At 50.0% G+C, this 20,070-nt stretch overlaps 1 protein-coding gene across 1 annotated transcript in view; it reads right to left on the bottom strand.

Moving 5' to 3' along the window:
• Positions 1–7,832: 7,832 nt before the first annotated feature.
• SUGP2 (SURP and G-patch domain containing 2) overlaps positions 7,833–20,070 on the bottom strand; it is a 30,591-nt gene continuing 18,353 nt past the window's right edge. The window contains 5 exon segments of the mRNA XM_007461077.1: positions 7,833–8,085; positions 10,647–10,767; positions 11,406–11,542; positions 14,499–14,560; positions 16,408–16,925. Of these exon segments, the coding sequence (XP_007461139.1) occupies positions 10,647–10,767; positions 11,406–11,542; positions 14,499–14,560; positions 16,408–16,925 (838 nt within the window). The 3' untranslated portion in view covers positions 7,833–8,085.

The following is a 20,070-nucleotide window of genomic DNA, read 5'->3' on the forward strand; positions in this document are numbered from 1 at the left end:
CGCTCCGCGGCATGCGGGATCTTCCCGGACCGGGGCACGAACCCGCGTCTCCTGCATCGGCAGGCGGACTCTCAACCTCTGCGCTACCAGGGAAGCCCAGCTACACAAATTTTGATGTCTTTTTGTTAAATGCACGCCGATATGACAGCTGTCACATACAATCTAACAAAATTGTTTTGAATGAAGTTAAAGACAACTAAGTGCTACTAGAGCCGTCTTATGGGAAAAAAAACCAAACTTTTTGGCCCACCCAATAATTTCATACTAGTTTTAGATCTTGAAAGAAAGTTCCACCCGGAAGGAGCAGTTAGGTGTTTCTCAAATATGTAGTGAATGAGTGAGTGAGCGAATGAATGAGTGAGTGAATGAGTGAACCAACAGATAGATGGACAGAGGCTACTGAGAGACTCTCAGGGAGATGCTGGAGGGACTTTCATGGCAGCCTACAAACAGCGGTCCTGGAGGAAGCAATGTTTACTCACCCATTTGACACAGGAAGAGACTGTCTAGATTCACATCTGGTGCTTTTTTCTCCTAAGACCACAGCTGCCTCTGAAACAAAGACCGACGATTGCCGCCAGCACATGCTTCATCATTTTTACTTCCTTTGAATGTTCTTCAATGGGTTTTCTTTTCAAACTGCATAAGCATGCACTCTTGGTGTGCCCAGGCGCATGGCTGGGGAAGGGATGGGAAGAGCTTCTCCCTCGCCGCCCGCCACACTCCCTGTGACTCAGACAGTTTGGAGCAGACCCCTCTCACTCTCTGCGTGGGGGAATCTGTCTACATTTTATATATTTTCTACAAAAATCACATCACACTTTGCAATTTCATCCTTTTGGATCTTACAAAAATCACATCACGCTTTGGATTTTGTCCTCCAGGGTCTGTTTTGTGAAAAATGTCATCATATTTTACATCCAAAGACCCCTTAACTTCTCCCTACCTTCCCTCTATTTGCTTTGTTCCCAGGATTCCGCCTCGTATCTGTGGACATTGAGAGTCATGCCCTGGGTTGACCTCAGTGGGTTTGCCCCATGAGGGAGAGGATCATGGCTTTTAAAGACGCCCAGATCAGTTGGCAAAAAAGGCTGGAATATGGAGCAAACCCGAGGAAAACAGCTTGGCAGTTCCTCAAAAGATTAAACGTAGAGTTGCTATAGGATCCCGTAATTCCACTCTTTTATGTATAGACCCCAAAGAATTGAAAACAGGTATTCAAGCCAAAACTTATACACGAGTGTTTTCAGCAGCACTATTCACAATTGCCAAAAGGAGTAAACAATCCAAACGTCCATTGACAGATGAATGGATGAGGAAAATATGGTCTAGCCGCACAATGAAATATTACTCAGCCATAAAAAGGAATGAAGCACTGACACATGCTACAATATGGATGAACCGTGAAAACATCATGCTGAGTGAAAGAAACCAGACACAAAAGTCCACGTAGTATATGATCAATTTCTATGAAATGTCCAGAACAGGCAAATCCATAGAGACAGAAAGCAGAGTAGACATTATTAGGGCTGGGGGAGGGGGGACTGGGGAGTGACTGCTAATGAGCATTGGGTTTCCTTTTGGGGTGGTGGGTATGTTCTGGAACTAGATAGAGATGGTCCTTGAACAACGCTGTGAATGTATTAAATGTCACTGAATTGTTCACTTTAAAATGGTGAATTTTATGTTATGTGAATTTTACATCAATAAGAAACAAAAAAATTGGGGTGATCCTCATGGCAGCCAGCAAGGAGGGAGGTGTTGTCCCTGCCAACACAGGCAACCACTGGGCATTAGCAATTCTAACATTTGTCTGGGCGTGTGGTCAGCAAAGACGGCCCTTCTCAGGTACCTGTTGGCTGCCTGCATTGCTTTCCTCCAGATCCCTTGCTCATACACACTTCTCAGCTGATGCTCCAGGACGGAGGTAATCTCATTCTACAAATGAGGAAACTGAGGTTCCAAGGGGTGAAGTGAATATTGTAAGATCACCCATGAGGTCCTCCCATCACATTACGAACTTGGAACTTTATTTTTAGAAGGAGCAGGCCAACAGGAAACCTCAATGACAGATTCCCAGTGTCACAGAACGATGGAAACAGTGCAGTGAACGTTTGTGAGCTTCGAAGCATGCTGGTGCTGATTTGCAGAAGGCTGGCATTAGATACTACCATTTTCCCATTTTATAAATGAGGAAAGTAAGGCTCAGATAGGTGGATCACTCACCCCAGGTGACACAGCACAGGGAGGACATATTAGGACTGAGGACTCAAACCCTCAAGTTCTGCTTTGCTCTGAGCTGCCTCTGGGCAAAGCAAATGATCAAGATGTGGACACTGAAATCCTGAAGCTGAAACCTCAAATCTCACACCTGGACCAGGAATTCCAGGAACTGGGAGGTGGTGTTCCCACAAGTCCAAACAGAGGAATCTCTGGAGAAAAATCAAGCAAAGAAAAGCTCAGCTCATGAGGTCCCCCTCCTTGGGTCCTGAAGGAAGCAGTTGGAGTCAGATTCATCGTGGAGCTGCAATTCCTCAGTGTCAAAGTTCTCAGGGCGGTGAGCATGGGCCTGGTGGGAAATAGGAATGGTGCGTATGCATGCATGTGTGTGTGTGCACGTGTGTGCACACATCTGTGTCTGTATATATACATGTGTTTTTGAGCCTGCACGTGCACACGTGTGTCTTTGTATGTGTGTATGTATGCATGTACATGCACACATGTGTGTATATATGGGGAGCTTCAAAACCAGATGAGACCAACTGGAAATCCTGGTATTTAGTGTAAGTCTGGAGTCAGGCTCCCAGGCCTCAGTTTCTCCACTGGGAAATGGGCCAGTTTCTGCTGGATGTGAAGATTAGAGTCCAGAGAGACCACTATCTATCAGAAGATTTGTCACAGTATATAGTCTGAGCTACAGGCTGTGAAGTTGACACCTGTGATCTCCTTTGATTCTCAAAGCAAACACAAGGCTCAGTTTATCATCCACGTTTTCATAGACAATGAATTTTTGTCACTCTAAAATCATGCAAGCAAAGCTTTCAAACCACACAGAAATGTATGAGGTAAACAGGAAAAATTCCACCCGCAGCTCAGCCCACTTCCCAAGGAACCCCTGTTGATAGGTGGGTGTGGAGTTTTCCAGATTTTGTCTGTGACGGGGCATGGTGCAGGTAGGTATATATTTTGAGTTTGTATCTCTATTTCCATATAGTTCAATACAGTGTATTAAAACAGCGATGTATGGGAATTCCCTGTCGGTCCAGTGGTTAGGACTCAGCACTTTCACTGCCACAGGCCTGGGTTTGATCTCTGGGTGGGGAGCTAAGATCCCACAAGCCGTGCGGCACGGCCAAAAATTCAAACAAACAAAAAAACGGCAATGTAAATACTGGAAAAAAGTGGCTTTTCAATTAATGGTACATTTTGGACTCCCCGAGCTCATACATCATCATCCGATGTTATGGATGAAGGAAATGGAGTCCCAGAGGTCATGGAGCTTGCTCAAGGTCACCCACTGTCGTGACCCAGGTCTAGGACTTGACTTGGGTCTGCCTGTCCCACCCCAAAGCGGGTCCCCTTCAGACACTGTACAAAATACACTTGTTTGGGCTTCCCTGGTGGCACAGTGGTTGAGAGTCCGCCTGCTGATGCAGGGGACACGGGTTTGTGCCCTGGTCCAGGAGGATCCCACATGCCGCGGAGCGGCTGGGCCCGTTAGCCATGGCCGCTGAGCCTGCGCGTCCGGAGCCTGTGCTCCGCAATGGGAGAGGCCACAGCGGTGAGAGGCCCGGGTACCGCAAAAAAAAAATTCCTTTCTGCCCCAATTCAACTGGGTTAAATGCTCCTTGAGGGCAGAGACAATGCAAATGCACTCAGAGCAGTTATAAGCCTAAACCGTTCTTCCCAGATTTGTTAGTGCCCCTTGGCTTTTCATGAGCCCCAAAGCTGGACAACTTTCATGTTCCTGATGTGCCTCTTCATTAAACAAGAATGACTTCATTTCTCTTGTAATGAACTCTGCTCTGCTTTTAGACCACATCCATTGGCGTTTTAATTGTGTTGATGGCTGCCTATTAACAGCTCTGTTTTCACGTGCTGAACTTCCACCCTATGGATGAAGCTCTTGGCCCAAGAATGAACTGGGGCATGCTGGAGGTTTAAAGACAAGAAGGCCCAGGTGAAGGAGCTCTCAACCCAGGTGAGACAGGGCCAGACTTGGACGCCCCAAGCCAGGGGTGTAAGGGACAGACCTGGGGAAGCCAGAGGGGCAGCGGGGCCTCTGTCAGGGAGAGCAGGGAGGGCTCCCTGGAGGAGGAGACATGGGAAGTGGGCCTTGAAGGTTGAACGGAGGTCCGGCAGGCATAGTGGAGCCTGGGGGCAGAGTGGAGAGTCACTCCCACTGATGGCCAGGTGCGCAGCTTAGGAGTTTCCCTAACACTTGACATCCAGGAGTAGGAGCCAATACTTGGCCCCAGGCCTCAACCGTAAGTCCCAACAACAGGCTCAAAAGTTTGCTGCCTGGGCTTCCCTGGTGGTGCAGTGGTTGGGGGTCAGCCTGCCGATGCAGGGTACGCGGGTTCATGCCCCGGTCCGGGAAGATCCCACATGCCACGGAGTGGCTAGGCCCGTGAGCAAAGGCCGCTGAGCCTGCGCGTCCAGAGCCTGTGCTCCGCAACAGAAGAGGCCGCAGCAGTGAGAGGCCCACGTACCGAAAAAAAAAAAGTTTGCTGCCTGCTGCAGCACAGTGCCAGCCCTACCCAGATGGGGAAACTGAGGCTCAAGCAGGCACTGAGACTTTGGAGAACTCATTGTGCAGCCTGAGACTGGGCTCTTCCCCTTTCTGGGCCTCAGTTTCCCCATCTGTACAATAGGACAGGACAGCTGGCAGAGTCATGTAGCCGGACAGGAGTTTGGCTCCAGTCCCAGCAATAACTGTCACCGCTGCTCCTCCCCTCCGACTGTCCCCATGCCCCAAACACATGGGAGTTTGACAATTTACCCCTCTCCTAGGGGCTGGACCCTAGGCCTCAGCCCCTCCTCAGTGGGAGGGGGGCAGTTTGGGGGTGTGACCCCACCCTCGGGCTGGCCAGGGAGGGGTGAGGATGGCACGCAGTGAAGGGGGTTATGGATCCTCAAGGACAACGCCTACTTAACAGGTGGGGAAACTGAGGCCCAAGAGGACAGGATATGGAAGGATCAGTAACAAAACCAGTCCCACTAAACCCTCTCTAGGAGTGGTCCTGGATTACGCTGCAAATTGGCTGTACCATTTCACTGGAGGAAACCAGGCACATTGTCCCACCACCTGCTGTGGCAGGCTCCTCTTCCCCTTCCCCCAACTCCCAGCTGGTGCATATCCAGCCCTCATGATGCCCCTTGGGTGGGTGTTGGCCAATTACTGGATAGAGGGGGAAGTCAAGGCCTGGAGAGGCAGGGTCCCCTGCCCAGGCCGATGGACCCCCTGGGAAAACCAGGTCACCTGCTGCAGCTGTGCTGGCTCCAGAATGGTCAAAATTGGAGGGGGGGGGTGACGGGGTTAGAGGGATCTGGGGGTAGAAGAGAGGGGTGGCAGCTGGACCTGTGTCCTGAATATAGTGCAAGGACATGGTCCAGAGGGGTCAGGGCTGCAGGCTCTGGTTTGCAGTGGAGCACTTCCCAGGGTCCACAGCCCCACTATGCCCTGGCAAGGCAGGCATGGCTGGGGAAACAGGGGAACCCCCAGGGTTGCCCCCAAAGTCGGATGACACAGGAACACTGGAGGGAGGCAGTGAGGTGGGGAGACCACAGAAATGCCATTTGTAGGGCTTTATCCACAAAGGTGTTCTAACTGGGGCCAAAGTTTCGGGTTAACCCATATGGCTATGGATGGGGAACTTGTGAGATAAATGACAGTCCAAGACATTGTTATACATACTTAAATGTTTTTTGGAAAGTTAAGTGGAAAAAGGCAAAACAGAATGTGAAGTATAATTTTCATTTTTAAGAAGGTCTGTATCTAAAATATGCCCATATATAAAATCATCTAGGGACTTGCCCAGCGGTCCAGTGTTTAAGACTCCACGCTTCCACTGCAGGGGGCGCAGGTTTGATCCCTGGTTGGGAAACTAAGAGCCCACATGCTGCGTGGGCAAAAGTAAAGAAAGAAAATAAAATAATCTACACATAGGGATCTGATACCTGAGTGCTGTGTCCCACAGAACACACTCCTCTGTACCTTCTGACTTTAGCCAGGCATTACTTATTCACAAACAGTACTTGAAATTAAACTCATGTGGAAAGACTGTTGAGACGACGAGGAAGCAAGTCTCTAGGCGGCATGCATGGTAAGCCTTAAATTATTAAATTTATTTTTTGTTATTTTTACATGGGAGTGGGAAAGAGGGGAAACCTCTGTGCTTTGTTCCGCATGTATCTGGGTCTTGCATTTTCAAAAATCTTTGACAATGTACTCATGTTGCTTGAATGGGCACGTTTGCATGTATTACGTGTGCAGGCATAGCAAAGGCCTGCTTTAACACTGGAGACTGGAGCTCCTCCGGCAGCACCCTCTGCCTCTCAGGGTCCTGGTCCAGAAGGCTTCCAGGGAGAGGAGAGGCTGTGGGGGGAGGACGTGGAGGCGAGGGGCCCTCCAGGCTAAGAATGGTATGTTCAGGTTCCAGTTAGCCCTAAATGACAAGGTAGCAGAGGAAGAAATCCTCCCCGAATCACAGAGGGGAAACTGAGGCCTGAGGTGGAGAGACCTGCCGGAGGTCAAAGCCTGAACAGTGTCCTGGGCTGGAGAACCTCATTCTGTGTGCCTTTGTCCAAGTGGCCTTCCCCAGGCCTGCACAGTGATAAAGGGGAGCTGGGAAGGGGGTCTCCCAAGAGGGAGGAGGAGAATGCGTGGGGTCCTTATAGGTTCTGAGCAACTTTCTCAGGGAGCGGCACTAAAGCTCCCGGTCAGACACCAACCTCCAGGGCTCTGGTGAAGATGACAGCAAATGTGTGGGAGGCTCTTGGATGACAAGAGCTCCCATCATGATCATATGGGTCCTCGTCATTCCTGAGTGTCCTCTGGGACACAGTGAGAGGAGAGGTTCAGGGGTCTGACACCAGCTTCCTAAGGGGCCCTGTCTCCTCCTTCCCCCACCTTTCTTGCTGACAAAGGCCCCCCAAACCCTTCCTGGGCTCCCTGCTACCCCGGGCACAACCATATCCCAGGCTCCTGCCCATTACACTGTGCTCAGGTGGAGGTCCCTGCAGGTCCTGTAGGTGCCAGGCTCACCCACCTATGTGCTCTTTACCCTCCCTCCTCACCAGAAGGGCCAAGGGGCTGCTGATGGAGGAATCATACACAGGCTGGGCAGAATATGGGAACAGCAGGGAGCTTTGAAGATGTCCCACAGGCCAGCTCCTAACTCAGGGGGAAGCCCAGGTGGGCCTTGGTCTAACTGGCAGCTGTAACCCTGACCCTGAGATCAGGGAAGGCCTTGAGGTGGGCAGGTGAATTGTGGGCAGCTCAGGTAAAGCTCCCATGTCCCGACACCCTCTCAAAGGCAGATTTCTGTACCCAGCAATAAACCCCCCTCTCCACAGAAAACAGAGTGGACCCACCCAATATGTTTGGCCCTGATCACGACCTGCTTTCTGGCACCCTCTAGGCTTTCCCAGTGACTTACCAGGCCCCCCAGCTGCAGCAAGCCAGTCAGAAAGGCCCCCGCAGGCAGAGGGCATGCCTGGGAGGCAGCAGTGTTTACGATCTGGCTCCACGTAGGCCCTACAACATCTACCATGTGTTCCCCAACCAGTCTGATTTAAAAACACATCAACGGAGACCATGGAAAATTAGGTTTCCTCTACATTTATTTCAACTGCTAAATGATTAACAACATCCACAACTTCTTAGATTAAAAAAAAGAAACAAAACCCAAAGCTTCCATTTTGTAACATCACAAACGTCTTCTAGGTTTTACCAAGGACCAAAAACGCTAAATTTCTCTATATGATTTCCAGTGATGGAAACAAGGCAGAGACAGTAAGCACCCAAAGTGGTGAGTTAGCACTTTCCGGATGCCTGTCGTCCTCATGGAAGAGACCCTGGAACTAGAATGACAGAAAAGACACTGTGACTTTGACAAGGCTATGCAACTGCACATCGCACTTGCTCTCACACATGCTCTCCGCAGAGCGGCCTCTGCTGGAGAGGGCAAGGGCGGGCACAGAGGGCCAGCGCGCTGGTCCCCAGCCGACAGCTGGCACAGGGACGCACCACCACGCTCCTCCCCGGCCCACACGACGCCTTCACTGCCTCAATGCCAACTCCACAGAAGCGCCACCTGAGTGCTTACAGGACTTTCCAGGCTCAAGAAGTAGGTGCTCCCTTTGACGACTGCCAAAGGCTCACAGTGTCAGCTCAAAGCAGGACACCCCCAGGAGGAGGAGTGGCAGGAGGCTGTGGGAACAGGGCTCAAACCCCGGGAATTCCTAAAGTATTTTACTTTAAATAAAAGCAGAGGAAAGCCAAAAATGAGTATACTAGGACAAAGCGAATATGATGGTCAAAGCTATGCTTGAAAAAAGAGCCAGGACCCATGCTGGGGGGTGCACACCTCACTCAGCACCGAAGGGTGCTCTGTGAAAGGCCATGCGGGATCAAGGCCCTGTTCTCAGAGTTCTATCCCTTTACCTGATCCCCAGCCAACATGGAAGGCTGTTGGAAAGATTAGAAAAGAAAGGAGGTGAACCCCCATAGCTGTGGTTCCCCCAAACCACACCATCCCTGCAGGCTATTTCAACTCTGCTGAAGAACCTCCAGCATGTCCGTGGCCATAAAGATCTGCCAGTTGCCAAAGCAACAAAAGTGACCAGAAGCAAGCAGAGCCCTGGGGACTACCCGTGGCATGAAGAAGGGCAACATCAGGCGGGCACGTGAGATGCTGGCACAGGCCCGTGACGCTGTGCTGGTGAGTGTGGGCCACACAGACAAGACAGATCCAGAGGAGCCTGGGACTACAGCCCAGGAGGTCTCAGGCTTTGAGAAAGCAAGGATTTCATAACAGTCAATACAAGTGGCTGACAGGGTAGCTCACTGCTGTGTCCCCCAAGCTTATAGTATCAGCAGGATCCTGTTTTCCAGATTTTAGCATGTATTTAAAACTTCAACACTGCTGCTTCGTGAGGAAGGGCTGAGAGATTCCCACAGCCTGAGAATTTCGCATGTAGTGGCAAGAGGCAGAGTGCGAGAAGCTGGAAGGGGCGGCAATCATATGCCTTGAACTAGCAAACAGCTGCAGAGCTCACCCCAAGAGGATACTTTCTGCTCTGTACAAAGGCCCTAATAAAACAATTCTTTACACTGCCACACATGCAAAAAATGAAGAGTCTTGAAGAGTTTACACCTCCCACCCCTTTGTAGGAGAGACTCCATATATGGTTTAAGAAAAAAAAAACTAGTTTGCTTTGTGGATTCTAAGAGACACGTAAATTTGGGGAAAGTTTCATCGGTGTAATGATTACTCCCCACTGAATACAGCTGCTGAATACATTGCTGAAATTTCGTCAAGTCTCTTGGGATGCATTTAAGAGATGAGACTCCATAAATAACACGTTCATTGAATCCAGTACCTCCACTTGTTTAAAGAGCTTCAGCACTCCAACCGACAGCTGTGGTACCAAAGCACAGACCTCATTATTACTGATTTATATTCCCTATTTAAATTTGAGAAGATATGATCTGTGACTGTTTCGGTATCAAGTTTGCAAGCAGATCACTTTTAGAGAGCAATGTGTCCCAGGACAGAAAAACCGACAGGAGCTGGTTCCTGAGCACTTAAAGGGTGCTGGTGCTTTCAAGGGCAGCCCCACCTTCTGAGCGGAACCAGGGGAGACTTGGAGAAGACTTGCTGCCAAAAGCATTTGGAAGAGGGTGAAAGGCAAAAGCAGATTGGAAATGGTGTGTTCTTTTTTTGAGAAAAAGAAAAGCCAGCGGGTGGAACCTCCGCACCAGAAACTGCAGAGATGTTTGTTTTTCGTGTACACACCAAACCTACTTGGGCACTGGTTCCAGGGCAGATCCAGGACAGAGGTGGCGTTTTAAGAGTAATTGCTGCTTCAAGCCTTATCTTTCTCACCAATGGTTTTCATCTATTCAGGGAGAGAATGATTTTGTTCAAAACTGAGAGGAGAGGAGAAAGATAGGAGAAAGATAGGATATTTATAGGCCAAAGGCCCCTCAGAAGGAAAAGGATTTGAAGACCCTCAGAGAGGGAGGAGGCAGAGTGGCATCCTCTGCAGCACCAGCTTCCAGGTCACCCTTTACACTTGTAAGACACCAGGCCACTCCCGTGGTGGCCTGTCTCCACAAGATGGCCACGTACAGTCGCACCTGGGAGCCCAGTGCGGAGGCCGCACCATGGGCTGCGTGCAGTGGCGCTTGGCGAGCATGGGGCTCGTTTCTTCAGCCTGGAAGGTGAGAGGTGGGACACATCCACATCCAAACACTCCTTTTGTTTCCCTCACAAAATTTTATGATCTTTTGAGGGGAGTGATATTTTGATGTTTGGGTTTTGAGGAGTGGGGCACACTAACTTTTCTGGAGGAAACTTCTCTGTGTACCAGAACATCAGCTTAGGCAGAATGCCCCCCACACTAGCTCACATACGTACCTATTTGTTGGCCCGTTTGTGTCTGTACATCTGCATCATCCTCTGACGGAACACATCAAACGTGTCTTCTTTGTGCTCCTGCCCGTCGGCACCCAACCCCTCCCCTTCCGAGGCAGTTCCCCTAAGGAGCAAAATGGAGAGTTAGCCACACCTGAGCCCAGAGCCCGGCCACCAGGAGATGGAAAACAGCCTGAGTCATCTGAGTGGGACAGAGGTATGAGGGACACACAACAGTGACAGCAAGGGAGAGGGAAAATAAAGACACAATTCACAGTGGGGAACAAGGGATACTCACCCGTGCAGGCATGTGAACTTTCTGAGAAGTGTGCTCAGAAGCCAGCCCCTGATTACAGCAGAAAGCCTCCCCAGCAGGTGCTAAGCTCAATTTTAACTGAAATGCTTGCTGGATGCTAATGGGGCTTAATAAACTCTGGGCCATGCTCTACCCTGTCTAGTCTGCATGTGGACTCCTGGAAAAGGGAAGTGGCTCTTAGCGTAACTACCCAGCATTACCACTCAAGCTTTTATGATAATAATGAATGTGGCCAAATGCCAGGGACCAAGTCTATGCAAGTGCAGCAAGGAGCTGTATGAACACCTGCATATGTAAATGATCTGCTATAAGCCATGTTCGACATGAAGGAAACCAAGGATCAGGCTGCAGGTCAAAGGACTTAGGACCAGAATCCCACAGAAAGCCTCATTTCCCCAGGCACGGTTGCCCATCCCCACCCCTGGCCCCCAGCGCCCGCTGCGTACACACTGACGGGCTCCCTGATGCCCTTCCCACAGGAGCCCAGGCCGTGGCCCTCCTTCCAGCCCATCTTCTGTAGCATCTGGAACCCCAGGTTCTTGTCGGTCAGTTTCTGCTGGGCGAAATCAAAGTCCTGGGGTTTCTGAGGAGAGAGAAGAGTGTGGCAAGTGAGGTGCAGCAAAGCCCCTGGAGCAAGGGTCTGCCCTGGGTTACACCTGGACATGGTCCAGTACTAACACCCCTAATGCCTCCCTGACTCCACAGATGCTCAAGATCAAGCCATGGTCCTGGCAACATTCCCTAGGTGCGTTGAGACCTCTAAAGGTTGGAGGTCACCAGCCTGAGGTATCCCCACAGAACCACGCCAGACCAGCCTCTCAGGCTTCACCGTGACCACTCTTGTTGCAGTGTTGAGACTGTGAATTAAACTTCGTGAGGGGATGGTGGGTCCTGGGGCCAAAGGGTGAGTAGGAAGAACCCAGAGCAGAGACCTGGATAAAGAGAGTAGCCTTGTGATGACCAAAGGGCATATCCCAGGCTGAGGGACACAGGGCACAGGACTTGAGGCAGGAAGGCCCCTGGAGTGCAGGAGTCAGAGGGGCAGCAGGGCTAAGGCAGAAGGATCCAGAAAGGCAATGGAGAGAGGCTGTACAGAAAAATCGGCTCAAAGGGTCCTCCCTATTTGACCCCCACTCCTCTCCCACTGCTTCATTAATTCCCATGGGCTTCCAAAACTCTGAGCAGTGACCCCATCCTGGAAGCTTCCCTGGCTGCCCTCAGGCATTACTCAGCAAACCTGACTGACCTATGTGTCTGTCTGGTCCTTCCCAGGTCTGGAGCTCTGAGAGCTCCCCAAGGGCAGGGACCGGGTTTCACCTGGACTCTGGGGTCCATGTCTAGCACAGAGCAGACCTCACTGAGAGCCAGTGCAGCTGGGAAGAAGGATGGGGCCTGGGAAAGACCTTGTGGGTGGAAAGGTAAGAAGCCCTAGAGGAAGTCTGGGCTCCAGAGCTGACTGTGGGAAGACAAATTAAAAAGCCTAGAGGCCTCTGGAGGAGGAGCCTGCCCAGTGTGAGCAAAGGGGATTTCCATTCACTCATGAATATTCATTAGCACCCACAGTGTGCTGGAACCGCTGGGCAGCTGGGGGCTCAGAGTCCCTGCCGCCTGAGCCTATTTCTTTAATCCGTTTACTAAACACTGAACACAGCCTGTCCCCAGGGCCTCACATGCTCCCAGGGAGAAGGTTCCTCTGTCCTGATCAAGGCAGCTGGGAGTAGTGGAGAGGGTCTGAGCAGGGGACAAGTGTGGGAGGGGAAGAGGATGGGGAAGGCAGAGGGAAGGCTGGCCACGGGTCCCCAAATGGCAGGCTTGCATCCCCCTTCAGGAAAGCTGTTCAGGTAGGAGCAACAGGAGGAACAGGGGTCCACTCAGCTAGACACATCTTTTTGAGTGTTCAACTGTGTCTTAAGAATCACCCTGCCTGGTTTCTTGGGGCTGGAGCAAAGCCATGCACCATAGGCCAGGCTGAGGTGTGCACAGAGAGCTGCAGGGGAGACCTCCTCCCTGCCTGCAGTCATCCCAAAGAGAGACCCATGTTTGCAGGACACCAGCTGGCTGCACACCGGGTTAACATACATTTCATTTAATCTTCAAGGTATCTCCTACCTGCAGGATAGGTGCAACTGCCCCACTTTACAGATGTACAAAACCTCAGGATTCACATGCCAAGATTAGATGGCCAGGCTGAGCCTGAAAAGGCTGCCTTCTCACCAGGCTGTGCCTCACCCAGGCCACCAGATGGGTACCCGGGTGCTGGGTCAGCTTAAAACCCAACACAGCTGTTAAGACCACAAGCTTCGGGTACAGGAAGGTCCCTGCTCTCAGCTGTAACTGGGGTCACACTGATGCTTCATTTGGCCATTGATATTGACGCAATGCTCTCAGAACAGGTCTGAGCCACAACTTGGGCTTTGCTCACCCCCTGACACCAGCAGAGACCTCGCCTGGTTCCCCACTCACCTCCCTGACCTCTAGAGACCTGTGATGTCCCCACATGTATCCCAGGTGAGCTTGTGTAGCCTCACCTGCCCCGACATGTGTCAGCCCAGCTGTCTGGAGTGTGCCCCAGTCTCCTTCTAATGACTTGCTCCCACAGGGGCTCCCCATTTCAGTCAATGGCAGCTCCATTCTCTTAACTGTCCAGGCTGACAACTCTGGAGTCACCCTGGGCTCTTGGCTTTCTCTGTTCCACATCCAATCCATGAGCAAGTCCCACCAACTCCACCTTCACCTCTCCTGGCCCCCCGGCTCTGCCTCGCCCCCCACCCCACAGGCTGCTCTCAACACAGCTGCCATAGTGGCCATGTCTTCCACTCAAATCCCCACCGTGGTTCTCCAATGCCTCTCCCAGAGAAGGGGCCACAGTGCTGACATCCATCGACAAGCCCTATGTGACCTGGGTGCTTGCCACCTCTACTTCCTCACCCCATCACTCCATTCTAGGCACAAAGGGCTCCCTGCTGACCTGTGACTGATCTGGGGCTTCTCCTAGGCCTCCCTGCTTAAAGGGTACCCCCCAACCCACCTTATTGCTTGCCTCCCTTTGACCTGCTTCTCTGCACCCACAGCACCCACCATTCCCGGTCCTGAACATTTCTATTGCTGCCAGCCGCGCTCATGGCTGCCTCTAGGTGGGCAGATGGAGCTGGGAGCACAAGAGGTGCTGACCAGTTAATAAACACACATGCGTATGCACATGCGCTCGGCTTACTAGCAAAGTAGCGCACTCTTTTAACCACAATTATAGTCTACTAAATCTGAACTTCTCATTGGCTGAGACATTATCTTGTTCATCTCTCCAATCCATTGCACATATCAGGCCTCACACATCTGTTAAATAGACTAATTACTCCCTCTTGTGGTCTTGGGCAATGCAAAACACTTTTAAGAAGTCCCGGGAGAGAAAAGGCTGTGTGTTGTGCTTTGTATGCTGACACCTGGCCTGAAGTATGAGTACAGCTTAGTCACGCCAGTGCCCTTTGGAACTCTGGCAAACTCTGACTACGTCACACGTGAGGACTCACAGCCACACTCACCTTCTTCTTGGTCACGGGACGACCCCGAGGCCTGTCATAGGCAATTCGAACTGGTTCGTGAACTGGAAGACAAAAGAAATGTATATGTATATATACACATATATGTACTTTCCCCAAATTATTTAGAGGATGAGGGTGCTGCAGTTTTGGCTTATAGCTCCTCTGCGGACAGAAGGTGGCTAGGAGCTGCACCACAGGGCCAGCCGTTTGGCCCTGACTCCTCTCAGGAATCTTGTGACCCACGGAGTGCAGAGGCAGAACAGAGGCTCAACTGAGGGCTGCCTTGCTATGGGAGAGTCTACCTAAGCGTGACTCCCACGTTTATAATGAAGGACCTGACACGTGGATCATTTTCCATGACCATAGGAATACATTTTGCTTCAACAAATGAGCTATTTACAACACTGTGCCCTCCTCATGTCCCTGTAACTGTTCCATAGATAAAGAAGTAAAGTCCACTCAGAACTTTCTAGTAAAAACAACCATGCTTCTCATACACAGCACCACATCACGCTATTATTATTGTTATTATTATATTTGACAAAGAAGAGATCAGCAGGTCTGGTACTATCTCATCAACCACCCTATCAAAATAACTGAGAGCTTCTAAAGTAGAAAGAATTCTACTTTCCCCCCATGAAAGCCATCTTAACAAGCATTCTGATGTGCTACCATACTCTGATAAGTTCTGAAGGACATAAGAGTTTAGTAGAACAGTTAGAAATCCATTGCAACACCAAGGTTTCCAAACACAAACCACGAGAACTGTTCCTTTAGCAGGAGAAACTATACTGACACTGCTGGGTGTGAATATGATGGTCTCAATAACATAGAACACAGGGCTCTCCGCACACAATGGAGCCCTGTTCACCAAAACCACCTGCCACACAAGCATCGCAGCATCAGCCCCACACAGGCCCGGCTGTGTGGAAACCTGGGTGGGCAGCGAGCAGCCCAACAAAAGGCAGGACATGATGTGATTCGCCTACTGACAGCCTAGAAAAGGCAAAAAGACAAGGCCAGAAGATGGTCAGTGGCTGCCTGGGCTGGGTAGAGGAGAAAACTGCAGAGGGACACAGAGACACTTCTGGGACGAGCTCCAGCTCGGCCGTACTGGGGGGCTCATGCCTATACACATTTGCCAAAACTCCGTGAACTGTCCACTTGAAAAGGGTGCACCTTTACTGCTGGTAAATTGTACCTCAAGAACCTTGACCCTCCCCACAGGCAGGAAGGAGATGGCCTTTCATGGCCAAGGCTGGCAGAGCATGGATTGCACAGCTCCCACTAACCGCTGCCCAAGACTGATCCCGGTCTGTGTCCTCCTGCCTCATCGTCACTAAGCAGTCATCACTACTCGGGGGTCTTTGGGGAGATGGGGGCACTCAGAAAGTTGGGCACGCCTCAAGATCACAGGCAGGAAACAGCCAAGATGACCCAGGCCCATTCCTTCCACAGCCAGGACTCCCCTGTTGGAAGCTGAGCAATAATGGAAAATAACAAGCAGCATGTGGGGTGCTAGAAGCCAAACGCAGCATCTCCTTAGAGTGCCAACCTCAGACCAAATGGAAACGTCAGTTTCTCAAGAACATTTTGGACTGTGTGCAAAACCAATAGGACTATTTTAGGTTAAAAACATAAGACCGAAGAACCCCATGTTGTGTTAGCCCTGGGAGTGTTCTGGAAGGTAATGTCCAGGTTAGCTGGAGTAATCAGAGGTGGAAAGGGTGACGGAGGCCAGCTGGTCATCTTGCATCTGAACTTGGGCTGAGGGCCAGGTAAATTCTTCAAAACAGTCAGACAACGTCTCCACAATTTTTCATGGCCCACAACCGAGCACCATGACTCCTCCTCAGGTGTTAAACAGAAGACCATGCTGGGAGCACTGTGTCAATAGCCAGGCACTTACCTTTGGGCTCCTGGATGAGACACAGCCTCTTGGGAGCCGGAATCATGCCGACCTTCAGCGACTTGCTGCTGACTCTCTTCCGGGGGAAGCAGGCCCCTGAGGAGGACTGTGACAGGGTAGGCGCACCAGCCGGGCCATCCTCGGCCACCTCACTCAGGAGGCCATCAGCTGGGGGGCTGCCCTCCGAGCCCTCAGACTTGGTCGACCCTCCTGCCGGCCTGGAGGCCCCTCCAGGAGTGGGGGCCTCCTCACCCCCTTCCTCGTCCTCCTCATCCTCCTCCTCAACCTCGTCTTCCTCAGGCATCACCTCTGGGCTCTCCAGCTCAGCCTTGTGCTGAGAGGGCTCATCCTCAAACTCTCCTTCCCCCTCCATGGGCTCCAGGGGGCTCTCCTGAGAATCGGCGCTTTTGCCGGCAGGAAGGTTCAGCGGAGATGACGTAAAGCAAATCGATGGGCACAGTTCAAATACTTTCTTTCGATAGAATTTGAAAGCTGAACTGTTTTGGTCATGTAGAAACCTGGGATAAAGATGAAATACACTGGTTAACCAGAGGGTTCTCTATAAACATTCGTATTTTCTGAAACTGTCCAAATGGACTTGACAAAGCTGGGGGTGGGACAAAAAAGCGAACACATGACCTCTTTCCACCAGCTGTGGTTGACGGGCAGCTTTACAATGAGACAGAAAGCTTGAAGAGTACTAGTAATTTAACAAAGTAGCCAGAACATAAGAGGCCTTATTGCTTTCTCGGGGAGGGAGCTGGAGGAAGAAGGTATGCAGGGACGACCAGAGAACATGCTAGAACGAGCTCTAACACTACAGCCAGGAGATCCGACCTGGGCCTTACCTCACCTCTTTCTGATTATGTCACCCGCCACTCTGGGCCTGCGTGTGCTCACTGTGACTCTCTGGTTCCTCCCATACTCCAGCAATGAGATGGAGAGAGGTGTGTCACCTCCTGCCTCATGTCCTGCAGCAAAGCTGCGTGAACGTGCTGGCAAAAAGGCCTCTCTGAGCCTCGGAGTCCAAAGGCCCTAGCCACAGCTTGGAGCTGCGGCTGGTGTGAGAAACCGAAAACACAAAAAATTTACTTGGGCCAAAGGAAAGACAGCCCTTGTTCTTGGACAGGACAACTAAGGCTCATAATAAAGTCAATTCTCCCTTAATTAAATATTAATGTATAGAAGTAAAAGCATCATTTTTTTCTGGATCTGAACATGATTCTTAAGTGCATATAGAAACATGAGTATGTAAGACTATCTAGGAAACCCCTGAACAAGATCAACAAGGGGCCCAGTTCCACCAGGTATTACAAGGTGTGAAAGCCTCTATAGTTAAAACAGTGTGGTACTTGTCTATGGACAGACAGACCAAGAGAAAGGCCAGCAACACAGTATTTGATGAAGGTGGCCTCTCAAATCACTGTGAAAAAGAACAGTCTTTTCAACGAATGGTGTTGGGACAACTGGGCAGCTTTTTACAAAAATATTTAAATTGGATCTATGCTGTACTCTCTGCTCCTGCATAACCCCACACCGATCAGCGATCTAAATGTAAAAACCAAGCCATACAAGTTGTAGAAGAAAATACATAAATGTCTTTATAATCTGAGTGTAGGGAGATTCTTTCTAACTGTAACTCTGTATCCAGGTGCAACGAGATAAAACTGAGAATTTTACTAGATCAAACGTTTCTGCACTGCAGAACATACCATAAGTAAAGTGAAAGATAAATATCCAACTATGAAGGAAATAGATACAATTACATTACAGCTAAAAGGTCAGAGAAACTAGAAAGAATAAATCCAAAAATCCCAATCGAGAAAAGGGCAAAGATTAAGAACTTCTGCCCTCCAAAAGACACTGCTAGAATGAGAAAACAAGTCACAGACTGGGAGAAATTATCTGCAAATCACACACTTGACAAATAACTTGTATCAAGAATACATAACAAACTCTCAAAATTCATTAATAAGTAAATAAACGACCCAATAAAACAATAGGCCAAAGATCCGAGCAGACACTTCACTAAAGAAACACATAAGCACATGCAAAGATGCTCAGCACTGTTAGTCCTCAGAGAAACACAAATGAGAACCACAGTGGAACACCCCTCCCCCACACCAAGAGGGCTAACATGAAGAAGACTGACACTATCAAGTGCTGGTGAAGATGGGGAGGAACCAGAACTCTTACCCAAGCTGCTGGAAATGCAAAACTGTGCCACCACTTAGAAAGACAGTCTGGAAGTTTCTTCAAAAGTTAAACACAGACCCACCATGTGAGCCAGTCTTTCTCTGCCTCAGTATTTTACTGGAGAGAAATAAAAGCAGACCTTGTACATGACTGCTCACAGAAGGTTTATCTGAAATCGTCCCAGAATGGAAACATCTCAATGCCATCAACAGCTGAACGGGTAAATAACTGTGGTCCAGCCATACAATGCGATACACTCAGCAATAAACAGGAATGAACTATGGATACACACGACATGGATGAACCCTAATAATTATGTGGAGTAAGAAGCCAGACAAAAGGAGAGAACAAACTGCATTTACACAAAATTATAGAAAATGCAAACTATTTACAGTGAGAGAGCCCTGATCAGCAGCTGCCTGCAGGAAGGGATGACAAAGGGCACAAGGAAACTTTTGAGTCATGGATGTGTTCATCATCTTGATGGTGGTGATGGCTGCATGAGTGTAAACACGCATTAAAACTTATTAGACAGGGACTTCCCTGGTGGCGCAGTGGTTAAGAATCCTCCTGCCAATTCAGGGTTTGAGCCCTGGTCCGGGAAGATCCCACATGCTGCAGAGCAACCAAGCCCATGTGCCACAACTACTGAGCCTGCACACCACAACTACTGAGCCCACGTGCCACAACTATTGCAGCCTGCGCACCTAGAGCCCGTGCTCTGCAACAAGAGAAGCCACAATGAGAAGCCCGCGCTCCGCAAGGAAGAGTAGCCCCCGTTCACTGCAACTAGAGAAACCCGCGCGCAGCAACAAAGACCCAATGCAGTCAAAAATAAATTAATTAATAAAAAAAACTTATTAGACAAATATGTGCAGTTTATGGCATGTCAATTATACCTCAACAAAACTTTTTTTAAAAAAAGGGCAAATGATATGAACAGTTTACAGAAAGATATTCAAAGGACACAAGTTTATGAAAAGAGGTTCAATTTCACTCATAAGAAAAATGCAAACTAAAACTTCACTGAGAAAATTAGAAATTCCTCACCAATCCCACTGGCTCAAAGGCATGCCAAAAGGTGGGGGGTGCGGACAGGCACTCATGACACTCCTAGGAGAGTGGCCCTCAGGGAGGGGAATCCGCACTAACAAAACTTAGTTTGCATTGAACTATGATTCAACAATCCCCTTCTGGAAGATACCCAAAAATTCTCACCACAAACACAAAGAGATTGTGCGTAAGGCCAAACTAGAAGTATGCGCTTAGCCACTACTGGGTCCCAGAAATGCTCCAGGAAATGTAAAGTTTTTAACTGTATTCTTAACTAAGCTGAGGCACGACTCTCTAGCATGTTGGGAACAGGGTGAGCGCCCGGAACCCCTAGCTGGCAATAGGACACAATCCACACAGCGTGGGAACCCCACACTCCAAGGGGAGCCCAGCCGGGTTACGGCTCAGTACTGG

The sequence above is a fragment of the Lipotes vexillifer genome, unplaced genomic scaffold, assembly GCF_000442215.2.
Source record: "Lipotes vexillifer unplaced genomic scaffold, Lipotes_vexillifer_v1.1 scaffold469, whole genome shotgun sequence".
NCBI classification, from domain to species: Eukaryota; Metazoa; Chordata; class Mammalia; order Artiodactyla; family Lipotidae; genus Lipotes; species Lipotes vexillifer.